The 14,041-nt window shown below is 35.2% G+C and overlaps 1 protein-coding gene and 2 long non-coding RNA genes across 3 annotated transcripts; 1 reads left to right on the top strand and 2 right to left on the bottom strand.

Moving 5' to 3' along the window:
• Positions 1-516: 516 nt before the first annotated feature.
• On the bottom strand, positions 517-1,427 carry LOC149690340 (uncharacterized). The gene is made up of 3 exons (XR_016383881.1): positions 1,274-1,427; positions 981-1,062; positions 517-902 (listed from the first exon to the last, which is right to left on the bottom strand). It is a non-coding gene; the product is annotated as an uncharacterized LOC149690340 (long non-coding RNA).
• Positions 1,428-1,798: 371 nt separating this feature from the next.
• LOC149690341 (uncharacterized) lies at positions 1,799-2,955 on the bottom strand. The gene is made up of 3 exons (XR_016383882.1): positions 2,422-2,955; positions 2,024-2,126; positions 1,799-1,952 (listed from the first exon to the last, which is right to left on the bottom strand). It is a non-coding gene; the product is annotated as an uncharacterized LOC149690341 (long non-coding RNA).
• A 3,612-nt stretch (positions 2,956-6,567) lies between these two features.
• On the top strand, positions 6,568-13,211 carry lili (LMBR1-like protein lilipod). Its single transcript, XM_089869860.1, has 14 exons — positions 6,568-6,665; positions 6,769-7,026; positions 7,220-7,338; positions 8,174-8,313; positions 8,384-8,487; positions 8,577-8,703; positions 9,329-9,397; positions 10,007-10,071; positions 10,144-10,306; positions 10,380-10,519; positions 10,600-10,677; positions 11,618-11,691; positions 11,774-11,931; positions 12,504-13,211. The coding sequence occupies exons 2-14, from the start codon at positions 6,967-6,969 to the stop codon at positions 12,716-12,718; spliced, it is 1,512 nt and encodes a 503-aa protein (XP_089725986.1). The 5' UTR covers positions 6,568-6,665; positions 6,769-6,966; the 3' UTR covers positions 12,719-13,211.
• Positions 13,212-14,041: the final 830 nt, after the last annotated feature.

Below are 14,041 nucleotides of genomic sequence, written 5' to 3' on the forward strand. Positions count from 1 at the left end.
CCCATATTTTTATTTACAAATGGCTACTATCATAAGTTTATAAGATCCATCCATAAGTTTGTCACTGGTTACAAACTGGAGCTTGTCATGAAGTGATTGACGTAGGTCATAGATTCGAGGTATAAAGCGACGTCTGGTGAGGCGCTGTCAAAGGCTTAGTACACAGACTAAATAGGAGAAGATGGACTGCAAAACCAAGTGTAGTCAATTAGCCTTATTCCTGATCAGCGCCACCTACCCATAGTGGCGACTTTGAGAACTACTGTAATATGCAAGCCAACCAGATGTCGCTACAATCTGGTGACGTCATTTTTGGTAAGACCCAAGAGTGCCCCTCAGTGATGTCACCAGGTTTTAGCGACATCTGATTGGCTTTCCGATTACAGTAGTTCTCAAAGTCGCCGCTATGGGTAGGTGGCGCTGATCAGGAATAAGGCTAATTCTCGCGGGACCAAAGACGCGTCAATCCCACAAAACCCCAACAAGATGTAATTATTTAAGCACAATATGACACAATTTTAATTGTAGTTGTTAAAAATATTTTATTTTATGGTTATTTTAAATATATATATTACATGTAAACCGAGAATAAGTTGTAAAGACATTAAGAGACAAGACATTTGTGCCATCTTCGGAGTTTCTTGGCCTGCTTTTATATTCACAGTTTCCCAAGAACTCGTCATTCGCATTTTAAATTTATTAAAATGCAGCACATTAAATAGTATATACAGAGGTTTTTAATTTAACCTCATCCACCGGCGCTGCATGGAGGAGCTGGAGGACTACTACCTGACCCAAACCCTCCAAACCTCCTTGCAGGTGGTCTGGGTGGCCTACGATCATTTCTACTATAACTTGAAGAACTGGAGCTTCCACCTCCAGGTTGAAAGAGAGATTGAAAGCTATAATGAATTAAATTAAGTGATTGTTTGGTCAATTTTGTTATGATTGAAAATTAGGTCGCTTGATTGAATACTTACAAGTAGTATACAAAATTAACTACATCGGAGAACATTGAGCGGATTGTTACCATCCATGGCCTTGAGTTGCTCAATGCTCCACCTAAACAGAAAGGTTAGAATTAAATTATAATTTATATCCAAATTATAAATTTATAAACATTAAAAATTTCGTCATGAAAATTATAAAGTTAATTCGTTAATGGTTAATTAAAATGATTACAAGGCAAAACGGTTTAGGCCTTTGCTATTCATTAAAACAACAAAATTGGACAAACAAAGCTTAAATTTGCAATGAAAAAACTAAGTCTTACTTTCAGATATATACACCATTATTTATTATGTTAGATTCGCATTAATTAATGTTTGATAATTTTTCAGAGCTTCCCAAAACGTAACCAAGCTATGAACTGAAATTACTGAACCTCATTTTTTTAAAGAAATTTGTTGATGAAATGTTTTTATTACGTCACTAAACTGGGCGCCACGCGATTGGGTTACCCAGAAAATCTATGGGTAAACGGCAGCTCTTACCTTTTTACGCTATAAGTCCTACTGTAAAATAATACAGATGTCAATTCCCTATTAGCCAATGAATCGTCAACAAGCAGTCCAAGAGAATTTGAGTATTTGGCGGGAAATTGTTAAGAGTTTTCCATCGATCTCTATGGATTTTACCTATAAAATTTATCTAAGAAATTTTAAAATTAGTTAATACTACTTAAAAAATCATTTATTCATAATTTATACAGAAAAATTAAATCGAGATCACAGTTTTTACTTCTTACAATCATATTTAATACTTTCAAGTAACACTTTCTTTCGGAAAATGTCAAATTAGCGTCTATAATCTTCTTCAATTTATAACCAAATAATTAACTTTATTACTGCTATCAACGAGATTACCACCCACTATAAAATTCGGCATCTCCGATAGAATCTTTTCTTTTGGGCAGTTTCCACCGTGTTTCTTCCGAATCGGTCACCACTTTACTGCGATTAAAAATAACAAACAAAACGTCTTTTTCTTAAGCCCTAATTTATAGGTGAAAAATAGACCTTACCCATTGCACCTAGGACCGTTACAGGGCCAGTCGTGTTTGTCACCTTCTATTAAGCTTTCTTTTCGCCTCTGTCCACCGTTAGAAAGAATTGCTCTGGGAAAGGCTGTAATGAGATAAGGCGAAAAATATCTTGATTGAAAATTGACTCGACAAGCTGTCTGAGCGGGTTTACCTCTAAGAAACTAAGCTTACCCTTAAAAGAGAGTATGTTTTTTATTTCTTTCTTAAAGGTTACGTCCCTAAATAATTTGGACCATTTATTCGTGATAAAAACTACCTAGCACTCTCCGCGACTTTAAAAAGTTCGCTCGAGACAGTGTGAGTGGGTTTAGAAATATGTTTGCACATTTTCCCGAAATGTCAAAGGCAATAAATGGAATAGTTTTGTGTTTATTTACCGTTACACTTGGACGCGTGTCCTTTCATTAAAAGACACAAAATTCTACTGGCCGTTTCGTCCTCCGCCGTTTGTAATTTGTCAATCAAATTGTGCAGCTCGTTGTCCTGCTCTTTTTCTAAAAATAGAAATTAATCGAATAAATTCAAATAAACTTGAGAATACTGAAAGAAAACTTTTTAGACACTGAAGCCATGTTGGGAAAGAAATCAATTAGCTTATACTGTCTATTAGTGCCGCCATAAGTTTATAAGATATCTTACATAAGTATGACACTTTCTACAGTTCGTAACGCCAGGGACTTACTGAGAGTTAGTTCGAGAACGACGCGAGAATTTACTAAACGCGGTTTCGCAGTCCATCCTCCTATTTAGCTTGTACTAAACCTTTGACAGCGCCTCACCAGGCGTCGCTTTACCTCGAATCTATGACCTACGTCACTTCATGACAAGCGCTAAGTAAGCAGTGACCAACTTATGGAACATATCTTATGAACTTAGAACTCAGAGTCACAGAACCCACTGTATAAAGGATGATAAAGCATGGAGTGGAAATAGGCCGCCTTTAAAAGTGATTATAATTAAGACTCCGGAGATCCAAAACCTTATTCCTAACTCCAGTTCATAGTTTATAGCGGCACTTTTGATGGTTAGCCGATAGAGTGTATCAACCTAATGCATTTTTTATGAACGGAGCCCTGTAGAAATGTCACACTGAAGTTGACCCCCGCACACCGTTCTTAACATATACGCCCCCTTCTGTATAATGTCTTTTCATGGCGTCATTTATAACTTCAAATCGATAGGGACAGTCACGATATTTGGTAATCATCTAATTTCATCACACTATTTCAAATAATTGATGTTTACCACGTCTAAAGCAAACACAAACCTATCGGAAATTCGATATTTAGACTCGTACAACTCTTATAGACCTTAATTGCATTGCATGCCGGTTATTGTGGGAAAAAATATTTTATTCATTTCTAATTCATGGTAATTTTACTTATAAAGAGGGATTTTTCCCGAATAATTTACAAGCGTCTAAGATGCAGTTAAAGAAAGGGTTCAGAAATGTAATCTAATATTGTTATAGGCTTAAATATTGTAGATTGATATATAGCATAAGTTCATTATAAGATATGTTCCATAAGTTTGTCACTGGTTACAAACTGGAACTAGGTCATAGATTCTTGTAAAGCGACGCCTAGTGAGGCGCTGTCAAAGGCTTGGTACAGACTAAATAGGAATTAAAATGGACTGCAAAATAACCATTAGCCATTCAATTCTCGCTTGTCGTTCTCGAACTAGCTCGAGCTGTAAGTCTCTAGCATTAGGAAGTGTATAGGTAGTCACACTTATGGAACATATCTTATAAACTTATACTCTAAGAAACTGAAAAATTGCTACTTATTACGTTATGTTTTATCGCTATTGTATAAGTGAAAGTATAGACTCCTTTTTTTACCAAAAAAAAAAAAACCGCTTTGAAAGACAATATTTACTTTCTTCAATTTTTGTAATGAAATCTGAGTGTCTGGGAAACGTTTTGAGTCAATTAAGGTTATACTTCTACTTTAGAAAGACTCATTTTCGTCGAAAAACCAATTATTCACAATTAAGGTGTCAAAAATAATTATCGGTCTGTACTATAGCTTTGGGCTTTTAAGAGTTATAATTTACACGTCTATTATACCCTAAAAGGTTTAGCTTTTATCATAATTAATTTTAATTGACCCAGATTTCCTTCGCCCTAGTGTTTATTCCAACTTAAGTAAAAATATTCTTGTTTCTATGGGGCATCAAATATAAACTGAATAAATTTTCGTTTGAAGTCACTGAGCACTCCATTATGAAGAACTCATTTATATTTTGCAAGTCTTTTGCATAAATCATAATATAAATCGTACATGAAATCAGAAGGGGATAATAGAAGAAGGATGACACTCTGTATTCTCCTAATATTTTAGTTATGTAACATGATTCTTCCCAGGCTTATGCACCTTTTTGTTTGCTCTCCCGCTCATTAAACTTCAAATGGGTAACTATCACACCGTGCTAGGGTGAATTCTATAACAGTTTGGTACTAAATCTTCAGCAATCAACCCACAAACCTTGATTGTCTTGGCGTGGAACAAAAATCCAGAAGAGCGCCTTGACAAATAATTAAGCGCTAATAGAATAATGATGAGGGCTTTATTTATCGGTTTAGTAACCTTGCTATAATAAATGTTCTGATGTTGGGTAGGAAGAATCGTGATACAATTATACCCCGCTTTGTGGTACACTTCTCTCGAAGTGAAGTATTATATACTTCTGATGAAAGTTATTAATCCTAAAACAATTGTGCACTAACTGTTTTAATAAATGTGGGAGAAAATCATAAGCTAGCGATTTCTTCAAACACGAGAAGAATTAATTAACATTAATTAATAAATTAATGAAATCTCCAGGGATAAGGTTGACTCTTATTGTAATTTTTCAGCGGCTTGGAATATACCAAAGTAAAGTTGTTTTTGAATGGAAAAGGTGCTCAAAGAGTATGGTTATTTTTAATTTAAAAAGAAATATTCCATTCATATATAAGGAGAGTTTCGAGATTGCCGGGGATACAAATGAGGGGCGAATCACTCTGATTACGAGTTGTATGTGTAATCATTACGCGTAATAATTTTAGTACAGTCGAAAGAACATCGCGTACAGATATTATGCCCCTTAGTGAGTAGCCCCTTGGATACGAATTAAACGAAATAAACATGCTTTCACGTGCATTCCACATTGTTTGAAACAAATGTAGTCTTCCAAAATACCAATTTACGATACTTACCAGAACTGTTGTCCGAGAAAACAAGATGATTACAAAGAAAAACATGTAGGCAAATGAAAATTAGTAATTTAGACGGATCCATAACTGCGTTTTAATAATTTTTATTATGAAAATAATATATAGTTTAGTTTTAAGAAACTTGAGATGGTTTTAGAGGAAAAGGTTTTGAAGCTCGCTCGTCAGGCGAGCCCTTTCGAAACTTGGAACTTCTCGAGGTGTCGTGGACGGTCCAAGCTGGGCGGAATGATAGTTCTTAGCCTAGGTGTCTCGTAGTGGTCATTTCTCGAAGCTTCAAAAGAGGGGAAATTATCCCACGCATTTGGACATGTTCCTTAGGGAATGGTTAGGTAAAATTTCAATTACAGCTATGAATATGAATGACTTGATTGGTGGATGCTATCGTGACGTCATATGATAAATGGAACCTTAATTGAATAAAAGAGTCTCAAGGGTCTTTTTTGGAATTGAAATAGACTGTTTTAATGATGACTGTGTTATGATATTGATTGGGGTGGGTAATTCAACGCGAAAATGGGGGATATGTTATGGTTGGCGATATGTAATTTCATTGACTGAAAGGGGAAATTATGTGCAGTGTTTCCCAAAGTTTTATTATAATGTTTGATGAAAATATAACTTTAAGGCCATGTCACGTCTATGAATACGTGATGTGTAGATCAGGAAGTTACCATGGATAAAGAATGCGCGTGAGTAAATTTGTTTTCACTCTACAGGATCGGCAACTCCCTATCTCGAACGACAGCTTATTCTGTATATACTCTGCTACAACATCGGTTGTCAGCACGCGCAAAGCTAGGTCTCTATGTAATCTAGCCTTGCGCGTGCTGACAAGAGACAAAAAACTTCAGGATATTTTAAACGATTTTAAATCCTGAAGATCCTGAAGTTTTTTGTCTCTCGTCAGCACGCGCAAGGCTAGATTACATAGAGACCTAGCTTTGCGCGTGCTGACAACCAATGTTGTAACAGAGTATATACAGAATAAGCTGTCGTTCGAGATAGGGAGTTGCCTATCCTATAGCGTGAAAACAAATTTCCTCACGCGCATTCTTTATCCATGAAGTTACCAAGGAGCTTAAACTTTTGAACAGTGTTGTTAGGCCCTCTCTCTGCTTTTTTCTGGCAACACTGGGGGAAACTATGTACATTGAAAGACCTTATATTTCTTAGAAAGTTTTTTTTATTTTACTTTTTCAGTTTAAAGAGATTTATATAATTTTACAATAAATAAAAACAAATTTGATATAACAGACACAACACGAGTTGACGTTTTCATAGAGATACGTTTTTCAAATTTCGCGCCAAATCCAGCAGCTGAAAGAATCACGTGCCCCCAAACTCAAAGAAAAAATGTCAGCGTCTCTGCGGCGAAATTTCGATGGATTCCTTAATGTTTCGGTAAAAATTTAAACTTAACGATCCTAAAAATTATTTAAAGCTAGTTTACATTCTATTTCAAAGTTTGCGAAAGCGTTTTTAATATGATTTTTGCGTATTTCAGCAGGAAAACACTGGAAAATCCCTCTTGAAAACTTTCTAGGCCAAGGCTTAGAGTACATAAAAAAACTTAAAAAGAAGTTACTGTGGAATTTGACCTATCTGCTGCCTCCACGATTATTATTACGTGAAAAACATACAGAAATTATACGCGTAAGGTGATGATTGGCAAAGCTAGTAATCAATATAAATCCTTAAAACAATGGACGACGACCCAGGAATTCGAGAAAAAATATTTCACAGCGCTGTTAGAGAATATATTGTGAGTATCCATTTTTTTTAACGCTACTTCAAAGGCTATGATGACACAGTTTAAAAAGCATTTGACATTGGCTGTCATCCAATTTAAAGAAAATAGAATAACTTAACAATTTGGCAGGCCTCATTATTTTAAATCACACTTATTTTATTATTAAATAAAACTTTGTATAAAGAATTTAAGGCCTTGAATGTAGGTATTTCTCTTGCTGTTTATTATGCTCTATGGCATTGCATTCGTGCTAACTTCTGTTTATAAAAAGAAGAAAGATGAAATGTATTCAGATGAAGAGGATGCTCTAGTCTTTAGAATATCGTAGGTTTAATTAATCAGGGTTCATACAAACCTGGAAAACCGGGAAAACCTGGAAAAATCAGGGAAATAAATAGTTGACTAAAACCTCAGGGAAATTTAGAATTTTTAATAAAATTCAGGGAAATTTGCGTCAAACAGGGGTCGAGTATTTAAGCAAAATGTCCGTAAACATACCCTCCATAGGGTTAACATTACACCCAACTTTGGAGGCTCATAATTCTGGTTCTACTAGAGATACAGGGATGTCCTTTGAGGATGTTATAGTCCTATTTGCCCCTCATCCAACCATACTAAAAACATAGGGCTACGACAAACAGGGGCCGAGTAATTAAGCAAAATGTTCAAAAACATACCCTCCATAGGATTAACATTACACTATACTTTGGAGACTCATAACTCTGGTTATATTAGAGATACGGGGATGTCCATTGAGTATGTTATAGTCCAATTTGCCCCTCATCCAACCATACTAAAAACATAGGGCTACGACAAACAGGGGCCGAGTAATTCAGCAAAATGTTCGTGAACATTCCCTCCATAGGATTAACATTACACTATACTTTGAAGGCTCATAACTCTGGTTATATTAGAGATACGGGGATGTCCTTTGATTATGTAATAGTCCTATTTCCCCCCCCCCCTCATTCGTTAACATTTGCACCATATTATACTCCATATACGGGAAAACCAGGAAAACTCAGGGAAGTATATGGGGGAAAAACCTCCCATAAATCTCAGGGAAATTTGTTTTCCAAAAGTTGTATGAACCCTGTTAATACATAAATTAGAAAAAAGAAACAAAACACGTTTTAATAATAATTAAAACTGTGGTTAGCTTTTGGATGTGTAACTTTTCATTAGCGGTATCATTTGGTTCCGCATTATTGCTACCCATATCAATTATTACAAATGAAGTGCTGCTACTCTATCCTCAAAGTTACTATGTCCAGTGGCTCAATGATTCACTCATACAAGGTTATAACCTCAAAAACAATTTTATAAAATATATTATTCGCTAAATTACAAATGTCAAAATTAATTTTAGGCCTTTGGAATGTGATATTTTTATTTTCCAATATGGGAGTCTTTGTACTCTTACCTTTTGCCTATTTATTCACTGAATCGGAGGGCCTACCAGGCTCTCGTAAAGTAAAGAAATTATTAATTCTAATATACCTTTAATTGTTTGAGAAAAAAATAATTGTTAATTGTTTAATTTTGATTGAATAATTATTAAGGGAATAGCTGCCAGGGTTTATGAAACATTTCTAGTCCTTTTTCTACTGAGTTTAGTTTTGGTTGGAACAGCTTATATGACATCCGCTCTCTTAGAGTGTGGACAATCAGGAATAATGTCATTTTTCAGTAAGATTGTTTAATCATAGAACCATGGATAAAGAATGCGCGTGAGGTTGAAATTTGTTTTCACTCTACAGGATAGGCAACTCCCTATCTCGAGCGACAGCTTATTCTGTATATACTCTGTTACAACATCGGTTGTCAGCACGCGCAAAGTTAGGTCTCTATGTAACGTAGCTTTGTACGTGCTGTCAAGAGGCAAAAAACTTCAGGATCTTCAGGATTTAAAATATCCGCGAGTTTTTTAGCTCGAGTGCACGGACCTCTAGACCTTAGTTTCAAATACGTGTGAAATTGCATACATCCTACTACACGTGACGTATTTGAAACTAAGGCCTAGAGGTCCGTGCACTCGAGCTAAGAAAACTCGCGGATATTTTAAATCCTGTCCTGATGATCCTGAAGTTTTTGTCTCTTGTCAGCACGTGCAAGGCTACGTTAAATAGAGACCTAGCTTTACGCGTGCTGACAACCGATATTGTAACAGAGTATATACAGAATAAGCTGTCGCTCGAGATAGGGAGTTGCCGATCCTATAGCGTGAAAATAAATTTCCTCACGCGCATTCTTTATCCATGATAGAACTATTAAGCTATGATGGAAATTTATTTATTTTCATATCTTTTTAAAGATATTTGGACGTGTTACCTGCCATTTTTATATTCATGTGTGTCCTGTTTGGGCGTTTTTACATTGTTAAGTAAGTTTAGTTAAAGGGAGGGTGAAGTAGAAAATCAAGTGATTTTTTATCAATTCTTCTACTAAATATAAGACCAGTCAGCATAGTGAAACATTCAGGAAATACCAGTTCCGAATGATTTTAAAATTATTTCAAATTAGGTTCAGATTTTAAGGATAATTTTAAAGAAGGACCTCCGGCCAATCGCGTAACGCCCTACCTTCCATTTAACAAATTTCTCGTGGCATGTTACGTGTTGAATGAAATTTATCACGAGATTTGATAAAATTAGGCGCGCGACGTGACAATCGTGGCGCGAGACACGGAACGTGCCACGAGAATTTTGTTAACAAAAAGGCAGGGCGTTACGCGATTGGTCGGTAGTCCTTGTTTAAAATTATCCTTAAAATCTGAACCTAATTTGAAATAATTTTAAAATCATTCGGAACTGGTATTTCCTGAATGTTTCACTATGCAGACTGGTCTTAAAATTAGTAGAAGAATCGATAAAAAATCACTTGATTTTCTACTTCACCCTCCCTTTAATCATTTCACACTCTTAGGTTTTTCAAAATACAATTAGCAACTCATACATAACATACCATCTCTCTAATTAATATTTATCTTTAGTGTGTACACCAGTTGGATTCGCGAGATTGTTCAGCGTGATTGGAAATTTGATAATTAAGCCAAAGGTTAAATTACTATAAAAAATTCAAAAGTATAAACTTTTAATTAACTTAAGCTTTATTAAAATTTCATTACAGTTTTTTAGTGATATACACGAAGATGTTTACGCTACAGAGTTAGAAGAAATTGCCTTGAAAAGAAAACTCCCAGTTGCTACTGGGAATTCAAATGGAGTCGTGATCAAGTCGGAGAATTCTCATAAAAATGGTGTTGATCACCAATTTATGCAACTAGAGCCCAGTTAGTAACTCATTTTATTTCATTAATTTAATTCATTAAAATTGTTAATGGGTTATTTAATTTTTCATAATAGATAACGAACAAGATGCCATTGAACAAAAACTAATTGATTTAGAACTTGAGAGGCTAAATTTAGAGCAACTGCGAAGTGTTTCATTTCTACGGAGAAATCTTTGCTATCCTTTGGTGATGTTGCTCCTTTTGTTCCTAACTGTAAGTGTAACGTTTTATTTAATTTTAGTTAAGTGTTAATCTTAAATTTAATTATTTTAATTTTTATGATGATGTCTTAGGCCATTCAAGTGATAGTTGTTGTACAAAATACGTTGGAAATGCTTGTGGGAATTAAAGCACTTCCCTTATCTTCAAGAGTAAGATATTTTTAATACTTTAAAATGTTTTTTACTTTTTTTATATTGTTCAGGAAGTGTTTTTGCTGTTCAGGAAGTGTTTTTGTTGTTCAGGAAGTGTTTTTTGTTGTCCAGGAAGTGTTTTTGTTGTCCAGGAAGTGTTCTTGTTGTCCAGGAAGGGTTTTTTGTTGTTCAGGAAGTGTTTTTTGTTGTTCAGGAAGTGTTTTTTGTTGTTCAGGAAGTGGTTTTTATTGTTCAGGAAGTGTTTTTATTGTTCAGGAAGTGTTTTTGTTGTTCTGGAAGTGTTTTTGTTGTTCAGGAAGTGTTTTTGTTGTTCAGGAAGTGGTTTTTGTTGTCCAGGAAGTGGTTTTTGTTGTCCAGGAAGTGGTTTTTGTTGTCCAGGAAGTGGTTTTTGTTGTCCAGGAAGTGGTTTTGTCGTCCAGGAAGTGGTTTTTGTTGTCCAGGAAGTGGTTTTTGTTGTCCAGGAAGTGGTTTTTGTTGTCCAGGAAGTGGTTTTTGTTGTCCAGGAAGTGGTTTTTGTTGTCCAGGAAGTGGTTTTTGTTGTTCAGGAAGGGGTTTTTGTTGTTCAGGAAGGGGTTTTTGTTGTTCAGGAAGTGTTTTTTGTTGTCCAGGAAGGCGTTTTTGTTGTCCAGGAAGTGGTTTTTGTTGTCCAGGAAGTTAGGAAGTGGTTTTTGTTGTCCAGGAAGTTAGGAAGTTGTTTTTGTTGTCCAGGAAGGCGTTTTTGTTGTCCAGGAAGTGTTATTGTTTGTCCATGAAGTGTTATTGTTTGTCCAGGAAGTGTTATTGTTTGTCTAGGAAGTGTTTTTATTGCTTTTAACTGTCTAGGAAGTGTTTTTATTGCTTTTAACTGTCCAGGAAGTGTTTTTATTGCTTTTAACTGTCCAGGAAGTGTTTTTATTGCTTTTAAAGTTTTAATTTATACTTTTGTTCCGGTTAATAGAAATTTACGCTGGGAATTACATCTTTATCAGCTTTGGGACCATTTGGGGCTGCTATGGAAATTGTCCTTATTTTGTATCCTTTATGACAGAGTTAATAGAGTTGAAGAAATTATTAAGAAAGTTATTCAATCTTTAATAATGATCATTTTAATTAGATATTTGTGGCTAGCATCCATAGTGGGATTTTACACATTGCCTCTCTTGCGTCGTTTGAAACCAAATATTTCAGATACTTCAATGACGCAAATTATAGGCAATAGCGCTGTTTTGCTAATACTCAGTTCAGCTTTACCAGTTTTGGCGCGAATACTCGGTAATTATTAATTATATTCTTAAAGGGAGGGTGACGTAGAAAATCAAGTGATTTTTTATCGATTCTTCTACCAATTTTAAGACCAGTCAGCATAGTGAAACATTCAGGAAATACAGATTCCGAATGATTTTAAAATTATTTCAAATTAGGTTCAGATTTTCAGGATAATTTTAAAGAAGGTCCTCCGACCAATCGCGTAACGCCCTGCCTTTTTATTAACAAAATTCTCGTGGCACGCTCCGTGTCTCGCGCCACGATTATCACGTCACGCGCCTAATTTTATCAAATCTCGTGATAAATTTCATTCAACACGGAGCATGCGTGCCACGAGAATTTTGTTAAATGGAAGGCAGGGCGTTACGCGATTGGTCGGCAGTCCTTTTTTAAAATTATCCTTAAAATCTGAACCTAATTTGAAATAATTTTAAAATCATTCGGAATCTGTATTTCCTGAATGTTTCACTATGCAGACTGGTCTTAAAATTGGTAGAAGAATCGATAAAAAATCACTTGATTTTCTACTTCACCCTCCCTTTAATATATTGTGAAGTTTAATTAATATAAACTTTTAGGCATAACTAACTTTGATTTGATGGGCGATTTTGGCCGCATTGAATGGTTGGGTAATCTTTATTTAGTTTTATTTTATAATGGGGTTTTTGTTGTCGCAACCGCTCTCTGTCTGGTCACAACTTTTACTAGCGCTATGAGACAAGAGCTCTTGTCTAGGCTCTATGATCTGCGGTTTTGGTGGTCTCACGCTTCAGACACCAAAAAATTGCTTTAGTCAATATACGTAAACCTATAAATAACAAAATTCCTAAAAAAACTGCCTAGTAGTACTTAAAAATCATATTTAATTTAATTTTAATTGTAGTTAATAAACTCCCATGCAATTCTGTGTATTCCATTCAGTAAAGCATTAATTAATTATTAGAGGAAGCGCCTTTATTTAATTAGCACATTTAAATATTAATATCACCCTATATCGTATACCTATAATCTAGTACAAAAATTATTGTATAAATCAAATTTTAAACATTTTTTTTAATTCAACTTTAATTTTAATCAAGCAATAAGTAACTTGTATTGCTTTATTTTGTGAGAAAACAAACAAACAAACAACAAATGCCAATCAGCATATTATTCTTGCCGAAATTTTTACAGTATAAACTTGTTTTTTAAAAAAAAAGTTCCTTTTTTAATTTATTTTTATTCCAAAAAATAAATATGTACATTATTATAATAACTGGAGTCAAAAATAAAAATATATTGTAAAATCTCTTTCTAATTTCCTTCCACGTGGCAGTCGAGGTCAAAGTTCAAACAATTGCAGTATCCTGAACTTGGGACATATGGGTGCAATATGGTGAAAATTAAACCCCCCTCTCAAATGCCGCTGGGCCGCCCCCATTCTTGGAAATAGCAAAGGCCCAATAACAGTTTATTAGGGGATTGTAAAAAAGATTAGGAGGGGAAACAAATAGGGGGGAAGGCACTAAAAAGTGTTTCGTCACGTGGTGCAGCTGCTTTGAACCTTTGAGCAGACGCTCCTTTAGTTGGACGTTTATTTATAAAAAATGAACATCAATGTAATTCAAACGTACTTCATATTGCACGTAGTAAAAGAAAAACTCACCTTCAGTTTTAAATTAAAACGTTTAATTATCTGCAGCGCCCAAATCCACAAAATAAAGTTTTCAGTTAGGCCTTGTCCCACCAAAAAAAAACGATTATGGGCGGGGGAGGGGGTGTAGTAGGACGTTTCAAATATGTCCAGCCTTCTTTTTAAAGTTATCTGGCAGTACTGAAAACACTTTCACGTGACCTCTTTCTTTTTTACAATCCCCTATTGCTTGGACCAGTTTTTTTTATTAATCTATTCCAAATCCAGGCGTTACTGGTCCTAACATGTGTCCTGTGACCCCCTTTTGACTGGAAACTTTATACATAGTTTACAGGCGTGGAGGATTCCTACCATTAACACCAGGAGACCATGCGACTTAGAGTGTAAAATCGTCTGCTATTTTACACTCTAAGTTGCCAGGTCTCCTTGTGCAAATGGTATGAATCCTCCACGCCTGTAAACTATGTATAGGACATTGTGTGC

The sequence above is a fragment of the Phalangium opilio genome, unplaced genomic scaffold (assembly GCF_054372755.1).
Source record: "Phalangium opilio isolate 3A_F unplaced genomic scaffold, DU_Popi_V2 ptg000031l_1, whole genome shotgun sequence".
Classification (NCBI taxonomy): Eukaryota; Metazoa; Arthropoda; class Arachnida; order Opiliones; family Phalangiidae; genus Phalangium; species Phalangium opilio.